At 37.7% G+C, this 20,901-nt stretch overlaps 3 protein-coding genes across 3 annotated transcripts; 1 reads left to right on the top strand and 2 right to left on the bottom strand.

The window, feature by feature from the left end:
- Positions 1 to 4,768: 4,768 nt before the first annotated feature.
- On the bottom strand, positions 4,769 to 5,719 carry LOC120011120 (zinc finger AN1 domain-containing stress-associated protein 12). Its single transcript, XM_038862177.1, has one exon. It carries the CDS (start codon positions 5,702 to 5,704, stop codon positions 4,928 to 4,930), a length of 777 nt encoding a protein of 258 aa, XP_038718105.1. The 5' UTR covers positions 5,705 to 5,719; the 3' UTR covers positions 4,769 to 4,927.
- A 7,397-nt stretch (positions 5,720 to 13,116) lies between these two features.
- On the top strand, positions 13,117 to 15,345 carry LOC120011599 (U-box domain-containing protein 40). Its single transcript, XM_038862757.1, has one exon. It carries the CDS (start codon positions 13,408 to 13,410, stop codon positions 15,082 to 15,084), a length of 1,677 nt encoding a protein of 558 aa, XP_038718685.1. The 5' UTR covers positions 13,117 to 13,407; the 3' UTR covers positions 15,085 to 15,345.
- Positions 15,346 to 16,571: 1,226 nt separating this feature from the next.
- Positions 16,572 to 17,865, bottom strand: LOC120010107 (peroxidase 63-like). Its single transcript, XM_038860808.1, has one exon. The coding sequence runs from the start codon at positions 17,764 to 17,766 to the stop codon at positions 16,789 to 16,791; it is 978 nt and encodes a 325-aa protein (XP_038716736.1). The 5' UTR covers positions 17,767 to 17,865; the 3' UTR covers positions 16,572 to 16,788.
- Positions 17,866 to 20,901: the final 3,036 nt, after the last annotated feature.

The following is a 20,901-nucleotide window of genomic DNA, read 5'->3' as shown; positions in this document are numbered from 1 at the left end:
ATGTATGATAACTACAATCACATACTTGGCGATAATTTAATTGGTTATATATCCGGACATAGGGTATAAAGAATCTTGTCCGAGATCGGAAATTTGATTCTAAGATGGCGTCATTATTTTCAAGTGATTTGTACTAGTTCTCGATTCAATTAACCTGTCAAGCGAGTTTACGTGTGGCTAGCCCAACCTAAATTCGATTCGGGCGTAGTGGGCTGTCCAAAGGCACGCTGCTGCTGAGTTGTTTTGAAAGAGATCATGACTTGTACTACATCTCTTTGAACGTTTAGGCATTTGTTTGAGCAAACACATGGGATTATTTTTATGATCTTTTTAATTTAGTGGATGCAAATTAAATAGCTAGCCCCCTAACATGATCTAATTATGACCTCTAGATTCCCCATTACAACAGACACCTGCGCATGCCATGAATGTTTAGGCTTCTTTTTTTTTTTTTTTTTTAAAGTATATGCATGTGTGTCAATGTGTATATGTAGACATGTAGTTCACTATATATGTATGATGATAATGGTGATTGATTTACTATAATAGCTAGTATTAACTTGATAATGGAGCTTATCAAAAAAAAAAAAAAAAAACACTTGATAATGGTGATAAAGGTTAACATGCTTTGTTGAATGTTTGAATAAATATTGCAAAATTACAGGGAATTAATTCATGTTCACCACATACAATATATTTCTTACTATAATTTTGCAGAGATTGCAATTATGCCCACTAACTTATATGAACCCCAATCTCTTTGTGTACATTCCATTCTTGGGGTTAAACAGCTTAGCTTTTTTTACTGGTGCGCCGTGTTTTGGACTGTTTAATGTTGGATCGGACCAACATTATTTTTATAGCTTATAAATTTTATTTTATTTTTTGAAATATAAGCTGTAACACCTATACGGATTTGGGGGCTCCGCAATTCCCTAGAGTCTACAATTCATATAATGATGAAAAAAAAGTCATACAAATTTTAAAAATGAAAAAACAAAAATATAGTGTGATATGACACATGTCTCAAGCCATTGGATTTCAATTGTAAACTTTACAATTTGAAACTAATTGCGGAGCCCCCTAATCCCACCTACATGGATAGTATTCCAAGAGTTTTTTTAATCCATTTAGTATAATTAAATACCAGAATAATTGATGTAAACGAGACCAAGAAATCACAACTGTTTATTATAATAGGAAGGAACTAGAAAAACAAATAGAGGATCAACCAAGTACGAACCAGGAATTACTCTTAATACAAGCCAGGAATTACTCCTAATACAAGCTTTGCTCATTTTTTCATTACCAAACATGGTCGACAAGACAAAATAAGACATTTTTTCATTATCAAACATGGTCGACAAGACAAAATAAGACAGTCGATGCAAATCCACAAGACTTTAGACGTCACCACCTAATGTCAAGGAGTGACGTGGATGGTGAGCCTCCATACCTGTAAGACAAGAATCGGCGGCCTTTCGTGGCCCAAGGGCACTCTGATGCTCAAGTCAGTGTCTATCTCAAGAATGAATCAAAGTATTCTTATATCACCATTCATTCATAGTGCATACCTCAATCTGAGTTTCATCTTTCCTTTTATAGGCGCTCTGGGTCGTCTTGTAGAATTTTCGTATCCATGATAGTTAGGTATGTTGAGATGCGATGTGATTTGATCTCAATGTCGAGAGTTGAGACTGTTATGCTAGGAGGATTTGTCCTCATTTGAATTCGAATTTGAATCCTTCCTGGGTTGACGCTAGGAAGTTTCTCAGTGAAGTTTTCCCTCCTTGAGTCTTCCCTCCTTGGGTTGAATTTAGGTACCTACTTCCTCATATCATGCATGATTATCGGGATTATATGTCTGTTAGAATTTTGACATTCCCCTTTCCTTAGTTGACTTCTTAGTTAGAATCTTCTCTAAATTTTCTATGGGAAGGCATTCCCCTGTATGCCTCTTGTTGAATTTTCTGTGGGAAGTCATTCCTCTATGCCACCTATCATGTACACTAGGCATGTCATTTTTTATTCATCCACAAATGCCCCCAATCTTAAATCAATATTTTCCCTTCTTAGAAAATGTGAGCTAAATACTTAAAGTTGCTTGTGCATTGTCTTGAATTGGTTGAGTTTATTCTCAAATTGGCATTTTAGTTCTCTCTTGAGCCCCATTTTTCATTGATTTCTTCGTATCTATAAGTTGTATAAAAAATATCCTCTATTTTCTTTTATTCTCATTATATTTTTCTGTCTAGTGACATGGAGCAGGCGTAGTCAACCACATGGAGCGGGCATGGTCATCTGCAACCAACAGGCATCGTCTTTCGTAGGCAGTGAACGTGGTCATCCACATGAAGCAGGTGTCATAAGCATTCCCTATGGAGTAGAAGTGGTCAGCCCCATGGAACGGGCATGGTCAACAATTCGCAAGGAGCGGGAGTGGTCAACTTCCTGAGCGGAATCCCTTATACATGATGGTGAACCTGAACTGAACCCCCTAAATAGCATGTTAGGGTTATTGCGATTGTATCCTTGTTAGGGTGATTGCGATGGGACCTTGGAATCCTGCTCGCTGTATGCCTTCGATCCTTGTTTGGGTAAAAGAAGCAATCACAACCTTGTTAGGGTTACAATGATTCTTCTTGATTGAATCTATCGATTAGCTTGGTTTCAGTTAATTGCTTCTTGAAAATTATTGGCATACTGTTTTTATGGAGGACTCAAAAGAGGAAGGTGTTTTGGTGAGAATGAAATCCTAGTTGAGTTCATGGATACTGAAGCTTAGGGTCAATCAGTGCTATTAGAACCAGACTATGTCAGCTGGTAGGACTATAAAAGGGATGGCAACGCCAGTGGCGTTGAAGTTGAGTTCAATAGAGATAGAAAGCTAAAATATGTCACGCCAATACCACTGGTGTGACAGATAAAAATTTGGAATAATGTCATTGACGGTGACGTGATTGATATGATTCTGCTAATCATGCCATTGTTAATGGCATGATTAGTCTAAAATGTCACGCCAGTGGCAAACAACAAAACGCCAATGGCATTGGCGTCAAGTGCTATTGAGACTATGTTATATAGATACTTAATTGCACCAAGAGTGCTAAATGGGTAAAAAAAACTTAGACTTGATTGATTTTATTATTTGGCATGTAATGACTTCACCGTTGGCATATACTTGTTCCATCGTCAACGGGTATTTATACTTTAGCAAATGTCATATAAGTATCACTTTGACAACTTATGGACACATATATCCACTTGAAAATTTCTTTTCATACAAGTACCTATTTTAAAAAATTAATAATTACATATTATCATATTTGCCTTTTTTCTTCAATAGGCATAGACATAAAAATACATTTTTACCACCGCCACCGTCCACCTTCACCACTGTCATCGTCGCTCCTCCACCACCATCACACCTCCACCACCGTTGCACCTCCACCATCATCTTTTTTTCGTTTTCTTATTCTTCAAAATGTAACACTATACACTATACAATCAAATAATGACTTATTTTCTTAATCCTCTATGTTTTGAAACTGTAAAACTATATAATCAATATATTAGCATTATTTGACGTAAATAAACTTTTTAATGTCTATGTTACAGTTTGAAACAATAACATTCTACAAAAAAAAAAAGGTCAACTTTGGATCTTCCTTTCTGGTGGCCGTTTTGGACCAAATCTACCTGGACATTGTGCATCTCAGTGAGAGGAGTCTAACAACAATGATGGTGTAGCGAACTGTCGCTGAAATTGTCTCCATTTGAGACTTTTTCTTTCATGTTACTGTTTCAAACAGTAACATAAACTGGTATATTGTATAGATCTGAGATCATATAGTTATAGTTTCAATGTTATTGTTTTGAAAATGTAATATGAACTGATATATTGTACATATTTAAGATCTTACCGTTTCAATGTTATTGTTTTAAAAATGTAACATTATACAATCAAATAATTTGACTTATTTTTTTAATTCTCTATGTTTTGAAACTGTAAAACTATATAATCAAAATATTAGCATTATTTAACGCAGATGAACTTTTCAATGTCTGTGTTACAGTTTTAAATAGTAACATTGAGTGAACAAAACGGGCCAACTTCGGGTCTTCCTTTTTTGCGGTCGTTTTGGATGAAATCAGGTTGGGCATTGTGCATCTTAGTGAGTGGAGTCTAACGATGGTAGTGGTGTAGCAAACCGTCGCCGAAATTATATGGACTTGAGACTCTTTTTTTCATGTTACAGTTTCAAACAGTAACATAAACTGATATATAGCGAGGGAGGGGAGTGGTGGTATAGCGAGGGAGTCTCGCGACGGTGGTGGTGTAGCGAACTGTCGTCGAAATTGTATGGATTTGAGACTTTTCTTTCATGTTACAGTTTCAAATGGTAACATGAATTGATATATCGAGGGTAGTAATATAATTAACATTTTCATGGGTACTTATATATCCATGTGTTTTTTAAATGAACCTAGATATCCAAAAGAATGGACCTAGATATGCAAAAGTCATGTGTTTTCCAAAAGTCTCAAGGTACCAGCCTGAAATTTCCCTTTTATACTTGGTCACTAAGCAAAGCCCAGCCCATGATGGATAATTGTACATGATTAAGCCCAACATCAGTTTTCTGTTTTGATTAAATAAGCTCACGGTACCACAATAGCACTAACACCATACAACTAGATATTTATCGAAAACTACATATTCTATTCCAAGGTAACTGATTTGTAAAGGTTATTTGATCTGGAGACAAATTTGTGTGCTCTCTGAACCTCAGAACTTCCAAGATAGGATAGACAACTTTTAACAGCCCATTTTTGTTCTTAAAAGTTTTCAATTCGAGAATTTATGGAAAGAAAACAGCGTAATTTAAGGGAAATACAAATACATTGGTAATATATCATTGAAAACTCAATATCCTTTAACAAACGGATTTCTTCTTGATGAAGAAGAAGGCTGCGGATCCTCCTTAGCACAATCGGTAGCATTCCTTGCACCCAAAGCAACCCAAAACCTGTTAACCAAACCATTCACCGCCAAAGCAGTCGAAGTCGAAGCCGATGGTTTGCACTCATGGTCCGCCGGGAATCTGTGCTTCAAACACACCTTCAATTCGCACGTTTTGCAGGTCGCGGTATTTGAGAAGGTGAGTTTCTCCCTGCACCGCCTTACAGGACAAGTCGGCTTCTTCTTCTTTCTAGGATCACAATCCTTAGACCTCTCATGATTCATCAAAATCGACCTCTCGTCTTCTCCGGCAAAGCCGGTCGTTTCGATTGCAGTCGAGCAGATCTCGCACACGACGACCTTTCTACTGTTGAAGTCAGATTTGGCGCAGCCGTGAGATTTGTACGATCTGTGTTCCAAACAGAACAGCTGGTGACATCCGTCGCAATCGAAAGGAAGAAAATCAAGTTGATTGCAATCTGGATGCTCGCAGTGTCGTCCTAGCTCTGGAAAAGCTTCCGTTCCTCCTCCCATCTCCGTCTTCTTCTTCTTCTTTGGAAACTGAATTTGAGGTTTGTGTGTATAATGTATGTATATATAGGCGGTGGCTTGGGGTCTAAGCCAAGGCCTGCTTGTGAGTTGTGGTTGTTTTAGGATTCCTTTTTCAGATTGACGTTTGAATGGATGCTTCTGGTGTACGCGGTTGGTTGCCACGTCACGATTGACATAAATAGTTTTCATGTAAGATAAGTTCTACCAATCCAAAACAACAAATTCCAGTTGTAAATAGATGGGCTCGATGGCTAAAGTCCACGGGCTCGCCCACTAGTTAGTCAAATGGGCCGTCTATATCTAATGGGCCAGCCACATTTCAAAACCATACCCTTGTTTGGAAGTACTTGGGCTCTGAGATCCACCGTGATATTTCTTGGTTGTATTTGTTGCCTTCATCAATGTTTTTTTTTTTTTGATACTAGGGAGGGGGAATACCCACAAACAAACCAAAGGATTAAACCTCTACTTGCAATACCCGCCTAGGCCAAGCAACTCCAATAAAATCCTCCCAAAGCAGACCCTGAGTGCCAACAATAGGATGCTGAAGAATCGTTAGCCCATTGTCATGGTTGAGAGACTCAGATGCAAGGAAATCAGCAACCCGGTTCCTTTCTCTATACACGTGAATTGCTTTCACCTCCCAAGCTTGATGAACAAGCTTCCGGCACACACTAATCAAATTGGAAAGAGAGAGCTTTGGAACACTCTGCTTATTTAGCCAATCCGCAACCATATAGGAATCTGTCTCCAAAATAACTTGGCGAAAACCCTCTTCCCAAGCTAGACGAAGCCCATGAATCGCTGCCCAGAGTTCGGCCTCTATCGATCCACAACTGCCAATATTAGCAAAAAAACCTTTTAACCATACACCGCGATAGTCTCTTAACAAACCTCCAGCACCAGCTGCACCATGCTCACCTTTACTACACCCATCAGTATTGAGGGTCACCCATCCTTGAGGAGGAGGAGACCACCCAATCATTTGCAAACCATACATGCCTTTATGTACAAGAACAGATGCATGAAGGCTAAAGGCTTGCTTGATTTCAGCCAAATACCTCTTGATCCACATGAGCTTAGAATCCACCAAGTAGTCCTTATCATTAAAAACCATGTCATTTCGCCACCTCCATATGCTCCAAATAGCCACGACAAACATAGTGTCCCAGCTAGCCCCAAGGTCAGTAACTGAATTCTTACACAAATTATAAGAAAGCCAATCTTGAAAACCCATTAAGTTTTGACAACGGATTTCAACAGGAGGCATTAATAAGTTCCAAATATGCACTGCCATAGGACACCTCCTAAATAAGTGATCCACATCTTCAATCTCACCAGGACAATTTTTGCAAAAAGGAACATCAGTAAATCCTCTTCGGACCCTTTCTGAATTACATAGCAATCGTTGATGTTTAACCATCCAAATAAAGGCCTTGACCCGTTGAGGAGCCTCAATTTTCCAAATAGACCTCCATATCTTATTTGTATCGACCCCAATGTTGATAGAGAATGAGAGCGACTTTGGTGTTTTTTTGGCCTATAACGATACCATACAGGTTTTCTATTTGAACATCTGGTATGAGTTTAAACTCAAGTCGCCATACTTGTGTGCACGTAAGCTTTTCATCTGACAACAGGTAAACTAGCCAAGGCTTAGCACATGCCACAAGGGTATTGCTCCCATGAAAATCGAACTTAAGACCTCTATAGTCCATTCGGTTTGGTTCCAAAGAGATTCACCAGATGGTGGTGAGTTTGGCCTGCTAAGACAAGGAATGGAATGGAAGCACAAAAGATTAGATCAGCCAAAACTTCCATGGTTGGTCAATCATGGAATGTTAAAAGAGAAAAACAACAAAAGAGCTGCTGCTACTGCATGCCAGATTGTAAAAGCTAAAGCCTAAAGCTCACATATTATCTTTTATAAAGTTCATCATTGAATTATACTTCTCGTCTAGTCATTATCAACTGGAGCCTTCCACTACCCAAACTTAAGAATATCTTCTTCGTTATATTCCTAGATTCGATTCTTGTTTATGTTAAATAAAGTAATTCATATTAAAAGAATTACTTAATACCTAAAAATTCTAGGAAAGAGGAAATTATACGAAAGGGAAGCATAGCGAACCAATCGAGCATACTTTGTATGATAGTATTTTGAGTATCCGGATAGTTTGCTATAAAAGAGAGGAACGTAGTTCAATTGTACTACTGAAATTCTCATAGTGAAAATAGTCATATACTTCAGGAACGTAGATATTCTTGTCAAATCATGTAAACCTTGTATTATTCTTCTTTCTCTTTACTGCTTCGATTGCTCTGTCTTTTATTACTATATTATATGTTCTCTTCGAATAACCTGTCTTACAACTGTTTATTAATTAGTTTCTTAGATGGCTAGGGACAACATACTTTGTATGATTTTACCATAAATGTCTTGAAAGGTTCGCTTTTACTCTTTTAGACTTTAGTTAACATTCTCGCACTTTTTTCCCTCGGGAATTAAGGAGGGCCAGAGCCCAAACGAGCACGAGCGATTAGCTACATGTATATTGAGACATGAAAATGTGTGTATTTTTGGTTTAGGTTTAGGAGATGATGGCATATGCATGACCTTATAAGTCATGGAATTAAATCTTCTTTTATTTTTTTATGCATTCGGATATTAGAGAATTGCAAACAATTCGAGAAGGTATTATCTATTTTGAGTTTAAAGTCCGCACAATTTTGTCCCTAAAAAAAATTATCTTGGGTGTAGAAAGATTTGATCTTTACTCACAAATCAACTGGAATGGTGTATATTTGTTGAACCATAAAAAATGTTGGTCCGATATCACCTTTATTATATAAAAAGTCAAGTCAAACACATTTTTCAATATAGTCACATCAGCAAAACACATCTCCCAATATAACCACATTAGTAAAACATAAATTTCTATACATTTTCCCTTCCCACCTAACATGAAGGCCAACAATATTTCATGTCTCTATGTTGTCTCCAACAAAACTACACCAAAACACAAAATTATAATACAGCCACATTAGTAAAACACATATCTCAATTCAACCACATCAACAAAGCATATCTTCTAATACAGTCATATCAACAAAATACAACATCTTTATTGTCTCAATAATACTTTACCATTGCAAGTAACCGATGTGTGAGATAGAAGTCTTGCCATTTTTTGAAGCTAAAGAAATAAAGTTTGCATTTTAATATTAGATTTTGACAACACATAAAGCTACAAATGGAATATATCATCATAAATGTGTTCTCTAAAACGCGTTAATTAGGTAATCCATAAAATAAAAAAGAAAAAGAAAAACGCGTCAATTAGTAAATTATAAGGGAAAAAGTGAAAAACCAAATTGTTCTGAAATTATTTACTAAATTTTGCAGGTACTGAAACATTGAGAACTCGAAAGGGGATGCAATGTATATTCCTATTCTTATGAATAATTGAGATTAATGAGTATGCTATCAAATAAGAGAATATCTTAGAACCACGATCGCTCGGATGATAGTACTCATGTATGTTATCTCATAGAGATCTTGAGTTTGAGCATTCCATCTCCATTCCCTGTGATTAAATCAAATAAGAGAATATCTAGTTGCCATTCTAATCACACATTGAACTCTAAAAGAATAATCCACCATTATGAGGCGCACACATCCATTCTCCATTAAACTCCACACATCACAATTTCCAAATTACCATTGCAATTGTTGTGAGACTTGCATATTTGTACATAGGGGTGTCCATTCGGTTTTCAGTTCGGTTTTTAATCATAACCGAAATATCTGAATCGATTCGGTTATGATATTTTAGAATCCATAACCGAATCATATATGTTCGGATAACCAAACTGAAATAACTATATTTTTCGGATCGAATCGGATAGGTTTTTCAAGAAATGGAAAAAGTATGAAGAAATCTCAAATAGAGTGAGAAAATAACCCATGATCGACTCCAAGTCTCCAACTCTATCTAACAAAGTTTGATAAAAAATCATGATAATGATAATAAATATATTATCTCATCACAATTAAAGAAAAATAAATTTACAAGACCGAGAGAAATAATATGATCAAGAAAAAAAAAAACATACATGAAGATGTATCCCCACTTTCGCTTAACAATAATCAATATTAATTTATATGAATTTTAAATGATAAAGCCATCATGAGTTTTAACTAATTAATCTTAATTTATAATTTGTGTAATGATTAGGTTAATTGATATCTAGATTTATAATTTGTTATGAAGATATAATCAGAGTTTTACAAATACTACGTGACCTCCCATAATCTCATATTCTAATATGTAACTTTTTTGTATATATATAATCTAATATATTTATATAATATATCATATATGATATATATATATATATATATAATATTAATATTATTCAGTTTTTTCGGTTATAACCATAACCGTAACCGAAAAAATTATAATCGAAAAATATTCAAACCTTTACTAAAATCATATATGTATCCGAAAGTATAACCGAAAAACCATATCCGAAAATCGAATAACCAAAGGTTATAGATCGGTTTCTCAATTGCGAATCGGTTGTGGACACCCCTATTTAATGTGCCCATAATATCAAGCCACGCATACTACATTAAATGACTACTCCAAAAGGAGAGGAAAAAACTCAGATTACGTCAATCTTGATTGATGGGTCCTATTAATTACTATCATATGTGGTTTTGCTTCTGATCATTTATTTGTTTACAGAGAATCAAGCCACTACTGCTACACTTATTTTTTTGGATACCAATTAACTTGACATGAGACAAACGAGTGAGGGAAAAGTAATGCAACAAATCATTAGGTTAGCATATACATGGATATACTTGGGAGAATAAGTCATGCCTCACTCTAGCGATCGATCGTGAGTTCAAATTCTGTGTATTACAGATATATGGTTGGCTAATTTGGTAAGAAATATTCAGTAACATATATTCTATTGTTTACCAAACAATCATTTTGTGGCACGTATTTAAGACAATTTTAGGACGATAAAGATAAACATTTCAAAATGGTATCTATAGAGACCATTTTGTGAGAATTCCAATTTTCAAGACCAATATGTTCTTGTCCTATTAATGGAATGCCGAAATTAACTTTATGGCCATCTCGATGATAGCCGACCCGTGGAGACCCGAAATTTCGGGTATGGGTTTGAGTGTCACCCGAATAAGACCCGAACTTAATACTTTAATAAATAAATATATAGATATATAGATATATCATATATAATATATTGTACATATATATAGGAATATTAATTTATATTTAGTATATTTATCTTCTTATATTTTTCATAATGAGATATATGATATGCTCTCCTAGTTCATATTATATATAATTATATATTCAATACTCCATTTCAATTCATTAAAAGTAATTAAGTAAAGTATACTATATATTCTACATAATTGGATGAGTTGGAAATTGAAATAGTGAAATCAAATTGTGACTTGTGAGGTGTCGACTAGGTCAAATACTCAATAACTCAAATATAATTTTTGTTAAAACATTTGATCATTATAAATTTATAATCACATACGAAATTTCGGATCATACGTCCTAAACCTTACTTCCTAAACCCTAAACCCTAACTAAATAACAAAACCAAAATATATTTTTTGTTGTAATTTGGATCATTATGACATTATAATCATATACTTAAACCCTATGTAGTCATAAACCCTATACATTATATAGTATAAATAGTTCAATACTTTATACTCCGATGTATATATTAGACTGTTAGTATAATTTCTTTTTAAGGTTTATGACAAATTAAATATTCAAACATACTATTTTGATAATCTCTAGTCTCTAATTCTCTAAACCCTAAACATCTAAACCATATGAATTCGATGTCACGATTCTATACTCTATACGGCCTACAGCACATCTCTATTCTCTACGACTACGACTCTACCTCTCCAAACATATAATATTAGAGTATTAATATAATTTATTTTTAAGTTTATGAGAAAATAAATATTCAAGGGGGCGGGGATGGGTACGGGGATGGGGATGTCATACCCGCCCAGTTGCCATCCCTACTCGATGACATGGCCACATCGACTACCGACTACTCTATGACAGCGACCAACGTCGCCAATTCCACCATCGATCCTGGTACATAAATGATTTGTATTATATTTTAAACATTTATTTTTATTTTATAATGTATATGTTTAGGATATATCAAACTGTTAATTTTTAAGGTTCCGATACGGGTCCCTGCAAGTTTGTAGGGGCAAATGCAATGGGATTTAGGTTGCTGGGCCATCATTTTTGTTGGCCCGGTCCCACCTCTATTACACAAAAAGTCAAGTCAAACACGTATTCTAATACAGCCACATCAGCAAAACACAAATTTCTATACACTTTTTCTTCCCACACACTTTATCTTTCCACCCAACCCAACAACATTCCATTCCTCCATATTATCCACAACAAAACTACACCAAAATATCAAATATCAATACATCCACATCAGCAAAACACTCATCCCAATACAGCCACATAAGCAAAACATATTTTACAATACAGCCACATCAGCAAAAGACAACATCTTTGTTGGCCCAATACCACTTCACCATTGCATTTGCCCTAAGTTCATGGGAGTCACTTTATGTGAGAATACTAGTGGGACCCATAGTTGTTGACTTTTTAAAAAAAATAAAATTGCGTGTAAAATACAGATGTCCGTGATTTTAAAAGCTATGGACCTCTGCACTTTTTTTAAATTTTTTTTTAAAGCCATCTGCTCCCCTCTTTTTCCTCGTCTACTAAAGATTTTTCTTTTTCCCACATGTATTGAATCAAATATATGACTATGTCTAAACGCCCTCACAGACGAGTCTGCCGCCACCAACAACCAGCAATAGCCCCATTTTCTTTTCCTAATATTGAAAGCATTAGCCCCATTTTCTTTTCCTAATACCAACTCTTCTAGTTGGTGCTTCTGATTTTGGGGTAAAGCTTGAGGTTTTAGACAAAGCTCTCTGCTTTTTGAGTGAAATTTTGGTGTTATTGTCTTGGATAGAACCATTAGGTTCAAAATAGGTGGAACCAGACACAATAATTAGAGAAAGTTAAAAACCCCAAAAAACCCATATCGGATTTGGACGAAAATTAAGAAATTCTTAACAGAGTTAATGTGAATTGAAAAACTGAGGCAAATCCACTCACATTTTTTATCTCAAACACATCGGAAAACACTCGTTCATTGGATTTGGGTGGATTTTATGGATGAAGACGAAGAAGAACAACAAAAGAGATGATGACGCTCATGCGGACAGAGGGATGTTTAAAGATTGGACATTTTGACGAGATTTTGGGGTGTATTTTAGTAAAATGCAGAATGCATATAGCGCTCGTCAAAAAATACGTACCATGGAGAATGCACGTGTGTCAATTGTTACACGTGTGAGCAAAGCGTGAAGGCTATAGAGGCTCAGATGATTTTTTGTGGTTTTCAGTTCTTGACCCAATAAAATTAGTCCATTTGGACTTATTTTTTAATTTTCTATAATGGGTCTCAGTTCTCTGTCTTTTCATTGGCCAGAAGCGAATCAAAGTCCAACTCAAACACACACACTCAATTTCAAAATCACCAAAAGTCACGATCCATATCCCTCTCTCTCACAGTCGCACTCTTCTTCGTCTTCAAACAAGATCGTTCCTTGATCTTCTCTACATTCCCGGAGCTTCAAGAATCAACAAAATCTCGGACCCAACTACCTGATTTTTTGAAACAAATATGGTTCCTTCTTCAACCTTTTTCATCGCCATATCCGTTTGAACTCCCAAATCTAATAGGAGCCTGTGAAAAACAGAGACACAGTACAAATCATGGAGTTTCAAGAGGCAGTGATGAGAGTTGTGGTCCAGAAACCCACCAATCAAAGGGTGAATTGGGACAAACACGAGAAACCCAAATGGAAGGTCTCCCTCCACCGTTCCTCCTCCAAGCACGAGAGACGGCAGAAGCTTGATGATGAAGATGAAAACCCTAAAGAGTTTCTCTGTCCTATTTCTGGGTCTCTCATTAACGATCCGGTTATTGTCTCCTCTGGTCACACTTTCGAGCGAGCGTGTGTTCAAGCTTGTCAAACCCTAGCCTTCGCTCCATTACTCCCCGACGGTATAACACCGGATTTCTCCAATGTTATTCCCAATCTTGCCCTCAAATCTGCAATTCTCAGCTGGTGCCACAAGTGCTCCATAGATCCTCCAAAACCTCTCGATTTCTTCACTGCAGAGAAGATTGTTCGTGCATATATGGCGTCCCATGCACAAAACAGCCCAGATTCGGGTAGCGTCAGAGGAGACGATAGTATTAGCATTTCGGAGAAGGATTTGATTCAAAGAGTGGAAGAGAAGCCTTCAGTGAAATTCATTCACTCCTCGTCGGATATAACTCCCCGCCCAACTCACACGCACTCGAGCTCCGACGAGTCAATCGAGACAACAATGTCGACTCCGCCTCTCCAATTCGCGGCGCGACCGAGTTGTTTCTCTTCTTCCTCTTCAGACAACGAGGCCCTAAACCCTTACCCCAACCCTGAAGAAGAAGAATTGATCACAAAAATGAAAAGCCCACATGTGTTCGAGGTAGAAGAAGCCGTGATGTCGCTCAGAAAAATAACGAGAACCAGAGAGGACGGTAGGATCACTCTCTGTACTTCCCGGCTACTCTCAGCCCTACGATCCTTGATCATCTCCAGGTACACAAACATTCAGGTGAACTCAGTCGCATGTTTAGTCAATTTATCATTAGAGACAGTGAATAAGGTCAAGATCGTACGGTCAGGGATCATCCCACCGTTGATTGATGTGTTGAAGGCAGGATCCCCTGAAGCGCAAGAACACGCTTGCGGTGCAATCTTCAGTTTAGCCCTTGACGATGATAACAAGACTGCGATTGGGGTCTTAGGGGCTTTGCCTCCGCTTTTGCACTTGCTCCGATCCGATAGCGAGCGGACTCGTCATGACTCGGCGTTGGCGTTATACCATCTCTCACTCGTTCATAGCAACCGGACTAAGTTAATCAAACTCGGGTCGGTTCAAGTTCTATTGGCCATGGCGAGGTCGGTTCAAATGGCGAATCGGATCCTATTGACTCTCTGTAATTTGGCTTCGTGTGTGGATGGGAGGGCGGCAATGTTGGATTCGGGTGCGGTGGAGTGTTTGGTGGGGAAACTTAGAGAAGGCGAGATGAGTGAGTCGACTCGAGAGAGTTGTCTGGCGGCGCTGTTTGGACTGAGTCATGGAGGTTTGAGGTTCAAGGGACTGGCGCAGGTGGCCGGAGCAGAGGAGGTGTTAGAGAGAGTGGAAAAGACGGGGAATGAACGCGTAAAGGAGAAGGCGAGGAGCATTTTGGAGACGATGAAGGCGAAGAGCGAGGAGGAGGAGGAGGAGCAAGTGGATTGGGAGATGCTACTGCTTGACTCGGGATCGGTGGGCGGGAGTGGTCATCGACTCGGTGTGGGCAACACAGAGTCAAGAGCTAACTCGTCCGAGTTTTGAGTACAGGTTCCAATTTCCTTTTATTTTTGAACTTTAATGTTTATTTTGTGGGTTTTTGGGGGATGGGTTGTAATTATTCCTGGAGCTCATGAAATGGGCTCTTAAGATTTTTTTTGGGTTTGGGTATTTATTTCGTTTCTTTTTCACTTGGGAAAAAAAGTCATGGTCCATGGATGACAAAGGTGTAAATAAAGAGCTAAGAGAATTGATTCTGAAGAATAAAATAGCAACCAATGTGTGTATTGCTTTTGATTTTGATGAGTTGCCTAGTAGGTTTTTTTTTCTTTTCTTTTTTTTTTATAAATGTTTTCATCTTAATTCAAGAGACTCGGTTTGATTCTCATGTGGGGTTTGAACCTGTATTTGAGGCAATTGGGTTTTAGGAAGCCTAAACCCTAGACATGGCCATTAGATCCAAAGAAGTAGCCTCTGGGCTCTGCCCAGTTATGTTAGCTATATGTTTTAGGTTTGAAGGTGGGGGGGCACAGCTTGGAAAATATGAAGAATTGAGAATTGGATCAAGGAAGAGATTTCCTTTCTCAATGGTGATGTGACTCCGTCGGATTGAGTTGTACTTTGTGTTGTTATATATGTAATCATATTCCTGCAATTTGTATGGATTTGGATTTTGGAGCTTACTCTCCCAGTCGGATGAAATCGTCCATACCTTTTGGGTAATTCTTGACCGTGGTTGTGTTGTGCACTTGTGTGTGTTGTGCACTTGTGGGAATGACAAGCACCTGAAGTGTTTGACAAAAGTCCTGACCCAGTTTGCATCAGTAATTGTCCAACAATGAAATGGTGCTGGTCAATATTTTGATGATAGCGAGGCAGAGAGTGGTGCAAAAACAAAAAGCCAAAAAGACGTGGTGGAGTTGAATTTAGTGAAGCAATGCCAAATTAATGGAGAAAGGATAGATAGGTGTTGGGCATACTTAAGATTGCATTGATTAAACATTTCCTCTAAGCTTAATTCCGTATGTGATGTGTCCTTCAACTATGACTTCTTGTTGTCCTTAAAATAGCTAAATTACACTCATCCTTCTTGTCATTAGCTTAGATTATTGATGTTACATTGATCATTTGATGAGAGTCAAAAGAAACTTTTAATGTGCATGGTATTGTTTGTTGTCAAGTATGAATGCATTATGCATGCCTGTTATTTCTCAAGTGAGAGCGTCAGATTATACTAACTAGTATTTTTTTTTAAACTCAGAACAACAACATGTTTTGTTTTCTTGGATATTTAATATGAGCTTAAACTCGGACAATCAGGTTCGCGCATAAAAAAATTTCCCAAATGATGGGCTAAGTTGGGCAAAGTAAAAAATCGAACTCAAATCCTCTCGAGGGAGTTGTGCATATGGTTTAGTCAATTTTCATTTTGATGATACTCCTCCCATCAACTTCATCATATGATATGAGTTTGAACAAATATTTTAGGAGGCAGAAAGAAGAGACAAAATTGAACTGTAATCTTCAATTTCAAAAACATTTCTTGTGTTTCCATAAAAAGCAGACAAATTTAAGCAACCAAACTGATCAATTACCTAATCTTTCTGCAGCAACAAAGGGAGAACATAATGTGAGAAAAATAAGTATAATTAAGCTTCAATATCATCATAACGTGGTACAAACCTTTGTGTTCATTATCATCAAATCCTCACAACCCAAAAAAAGAATCACAAATCCAAGTTAAAAGCTTCAATTGAAAGCATCACACCTGTGCCTAATCTCTCCTATTCTCCCAGTCTGGACTCCATAGAGGCTGAGCTTCACCATAGCCGCTGCAAATGCTTTAAAGAACTTGTCCTGATCCGACCCGTACATCTCCACAAAAGGCCTCGTTCTCGGGTCAATGGCCAACCCGTGATCCGACCCCAAAAGACCCAAACCCTTCGGCAGATTCTGGAAGTACAAGTTGTCGAACTTGTTTGGAGTCATGATATCGTTGAAGACGGAAAGGGTAGGGTTGTTGTGATAGTCTCCACAAGCCTTTTGAAGCCCCTGTGCGAATCTAGGGTTGTAATGGGTGTTGTTCGGAAGCGAATTAGCGAATTCGCTGCAATGAGAGAATCCGATTGTATGTGCCCCGCTCAAAGCCACCATTTCCTGGATCGAAAACCCTCGCGATTCAAATATTTTGATGATCTGCGACATCGACATTGTCGGTCTCGGAAGATTGCCTTCCACGACGGAGGCCTTCGAGAAGCGTGAATCGCGGCGGCCGAGTGGGACATTGTAGTACGGGCCACCGACCATAACGACAAGGTCACGAGTGGCTACGGCAAGGATGTCGGCGCAGGAGACGGTGTTAGGGCAGGAGAGTTCGAGAGCTATCTTGGCACGGACCACAACGTCGAAGGCGTCTCCGGGGAGTGACAGGTTGATGTCGGCGTCGCGCTCGGCAGTGTTGAAAGGAGTGGAGGAGACAAGAATTGAAGCATCGCAGCCATTGAGGAGGCAGTCGTGGAAGAAAAGGCGAAGTGTGGCGGCGGCGGTAGTGGGACTGGTGATCTGCTTATTCGTTATGGTATCTTGCATGATTTGGTTGAACCTCGGGCAGGATTTCTGGTAGAAATCATAAGTAAGGCTCGATTCACCCGGAAATGTAGAAGCCAAGAGCAAGAGTAGAGTGAGAAACAATGTTGGTGCTGCTGCAGCTGCTCCTGTAATCGCCATTGTTGGCTCTGGCAGTGAAAGTCCAGAGAAGAAGCAGACAAATGACCGCTTGAGGATTGTTTTTTAGCTTTAATGGGCCGGGCCGGAGAGTAATGTAGATGGGGGGTTGGATTTATACTGTTAGAATAAGAGTGGGCTAGACGCGCTCGTCTTGGACAATGGGCACCACCAATCACGGTAAGGGTGCATATGAAGCGGGGTCCATCTTGGAGTTCGGGGCTTTGGACGGAGATAAATGTTGAAATGATCATAAAATATTATATCTTTATTTATATAACACGTAGATAATCAATAATAATACTTTTAAGTAATAAAATATTATTTTTTTTATCACTTAAAAATTAGTAACTCATCCAATCGTGCAAATTTATCTAACAATGTTCATTATTGAAAAACAACCTTCAACACTTGTATTGGCCTGTTGCGATAGACAAAATCAATGTTAACCTTATAAACTGATACATGAAAGAAAAAAAGAGAGATTTATTTTTTGCATTATCAATGTAGAAAGATCAACAATGTCATATGTTCATATATACCTATAATGTATGTCTTTAATTGACGCTTAAAAATCATGCATTCAATAAAAGAAGTCATAGAGATAAAATTGAGACAATCTTATCAACTTTGATGAATCAAAATTACCAAACCCTAAAAACCTTAACTAAATAAGAGGACGGTTAAAAGCTTAGACTTGGATAGTTGGACTCAAATGGGTTGTTTAGGGATTGAGCTACTTAATCTTGGAAGTTGAGCTTGGGCAATGCATAGTTGGACTGGATGGATTAGGGGGTAAAATATTTTGACCGATAAACATATATATACCCTAAAAACAAATGGTAACTGGAGACTGGGCCCCAGTAATTCCAGATTGAATCCCTCAGTGTGGGCCCTGAAGTATTTGTGAAGAAAGTCTTCCGCATCACCGGAATGTGAGAACCCAACGTGCACAGGGACAGTGTATGCCTCCACAGTAGTGTGTGAGACTGAGAGGTGCTTTACGTAATGACACGTACAGCTGTTGATCATGATAAATTTAAGTGCTTCACGTGGCAATACAATAGCCGTATAAAATATAGGAATTGATTTTGATGGTTAATTAATGACTGACATTTGTGCACTAATTGTTCCATGTCAGAGTCATTAAAGTAAAGGTATATGATATACTTTGGTCAAAATATTGGAGAATCTAATGAAAAGGTGTCGGTTGAAACATCTGCTGCAATAAACAAAAAAGAAAGCAGTAAAAACAAGCAAAAATACTGAGATGAGATGTCACAAACGGAGTACCTGCAGTAGATTCCTTTGCAGTTTCAATCAACACGGTCCCACTATCTTTATTAAAGTATAAAAAAATAGACTAGGTCCCACTATGTTTATTTGTAATGGTGTTATTTTTGATGGTCAATAAAAATGTATGAAATTTTATATTTTATTGATGTGATTATATTGAAAGATGTGTTTTGTTGTTGTCGTTATATTAGGAGACGTATTTATTGATACTTAACTTTTTATGTAATAGAGGTGGTACTCAATATTGATTTTTATTGGCCTATTAAAAATACAATCGTTGGAAGTGTTCTAAGGTCACTACAGGGGCTCTTAACTTGATATGTCATGTAATGCAAGCCTTATATGCTTTTCCTTGAAAATCAATTATTGGGTAAGGTAACATGGTCGTCTTTGGTTTTTCCTTGTACTTTTCATGCATGTGCATGTGCTAGTTGGTCCTAGCTGAGGCCCGGAAGTGAAAGGGATCCTAATAAATGGAATTCCAATGACAGTAATCTCAATAAATGATATGTTATTCTCTGGTTCAATTATTAAATTTTGTGAATCCCCACATTTACATTAATCAAGGAACAAGATTATTTAATGGGATGACTGAAACCTCATTTACTGAAATCCCTATCTTTTTTGGCTAAGGCCGATGATTCTGGTTAATTTCTTCAACACACAGCCAGAAATAGTCTACTCATATGGACTCATCAAATCTATACTCCTGAATTACGCACAACAACCAGTTATATATATAGTTCAAAAGCATTTACAAAAACCTAAGTGAATATACAACTGTTCCTTTCAGTCCCTTTTTTTCTCAAGTACAGAGTTCATGAGTGTTATACTAGAGAGTTGTACTGACAAAAAATAGCATGAGCCCAACAGTAACGAAAGCCCAACAAAAGTCCAAGTCAGAATCTTTTTGATTCTATTTTTCTTGTAAATCAGCTAGGATATTTGGCAGGAAGCAATCAAACCGATCCACCTCTGACATAGGAAGATATTCTCAACTTCTCCGCTAACACAATTGAGGTAGTCCCTGACACCTGAAGTCGTCTCACGTCCCATCATAGAATGGTGTCAGAAGGGTCAAAGTAGGTATGAAAGAGAAGGAAGTTAGTCCCTAACGGTAACCTGGATAAAGATCGGATGACTCTTATTTGAACACGTGTCCCTCATACTGCAACATAAATAGCAAAATCTCACCAAGGGTAAATGATCTTTTTCTCTCTCGAACCATCTCTGGAAAGCTTTATTCGACAATCTCATTTTCGACACAATCTGTATTCGGACCATTGAATAATATTCTTGAACCTTTCGCACTTACTACTTTTACATTCGAATATTTGCTAGAAAGGACATTTGATCACTATTTTGACTTGAGTGTCAGAGTGTTTTTGACAGGTATCACAACAGTGCATTATTCTCACCCTGATTATTCTGTCTAGGTCATTGATTATTGGTGGCTCAACGATATAAATCTTTGATTGTATATTCTACCCTCTACAAGAGCTACGGATAAACAACCACTAGAATATTGCTTACCAGTTTTCATGAAGTCGGTTAAGTGGTAAATCATATGAAGTTCCAACCGTAATCCCCTCGTATCTTTTCCACCATTGCATAAGAGTGCTCTTACTTAAAGAAGATCTCAGGAGATACTGCGTACAGTTCTTGATTAATTTCATTACGTACTTCTCTAATTGACTCGACCAGATTCTCTCTTGACAATTCTTTTGCCAAACCACTGGTTTCTTCGTCTTTCAACAACCGACACGAAATGATAGCCTTCTCCACACTGGCCCAAAAGCAAGAATCCTCTCTCCAAGATCCCATCTCCTCTCTCTCTCTCTC

The sequence above is a fragment of the Tripterygium wilfordii genome, chromosome 12, assembly GCF_013401445.1.
Source record: "Tripterygium wilfordii isolate XIE 37 chromosome 12, ASM1340144v1, whole genome shotgun sequence".
Lineage (NCBI taxonomy): Eukaryota > Viridiplantae > Streptophyta > Magnoliopsida > Celastrales > Celastraceae > Tripterygium > Tripterygium wilfordii.
The sequence above is the reverse complement of the archived record's forward strand: the minus strand, read 5'-3'. Positions and strand labels throughout refer to the sequence as shown.

Bases quoted from the DNA above. Each gene is read 5' to 3' on its own strand.
- LOC120011120 (XM_038862177.1), bottom strand. From the start codon at position 5,704: ATGAAAACTATTTATGTCAATCGTGACGTGGCAACCAACCGCGTACAC.
- LOC120011599 (XM_038862757.1), top strand. From the start codon at position 13,408: ATGGAGTTTCAAGAGGCAGTGATGAGAGTTGTGGTCCAGAAACCCACC.
- LOC120010107 (XM_038860808.1), bottom strand. From the start codon at position 17,766: ATGGCGATTACAGGAGCAGCTGCAGCAGCACCAACATTGTTTCTCACT.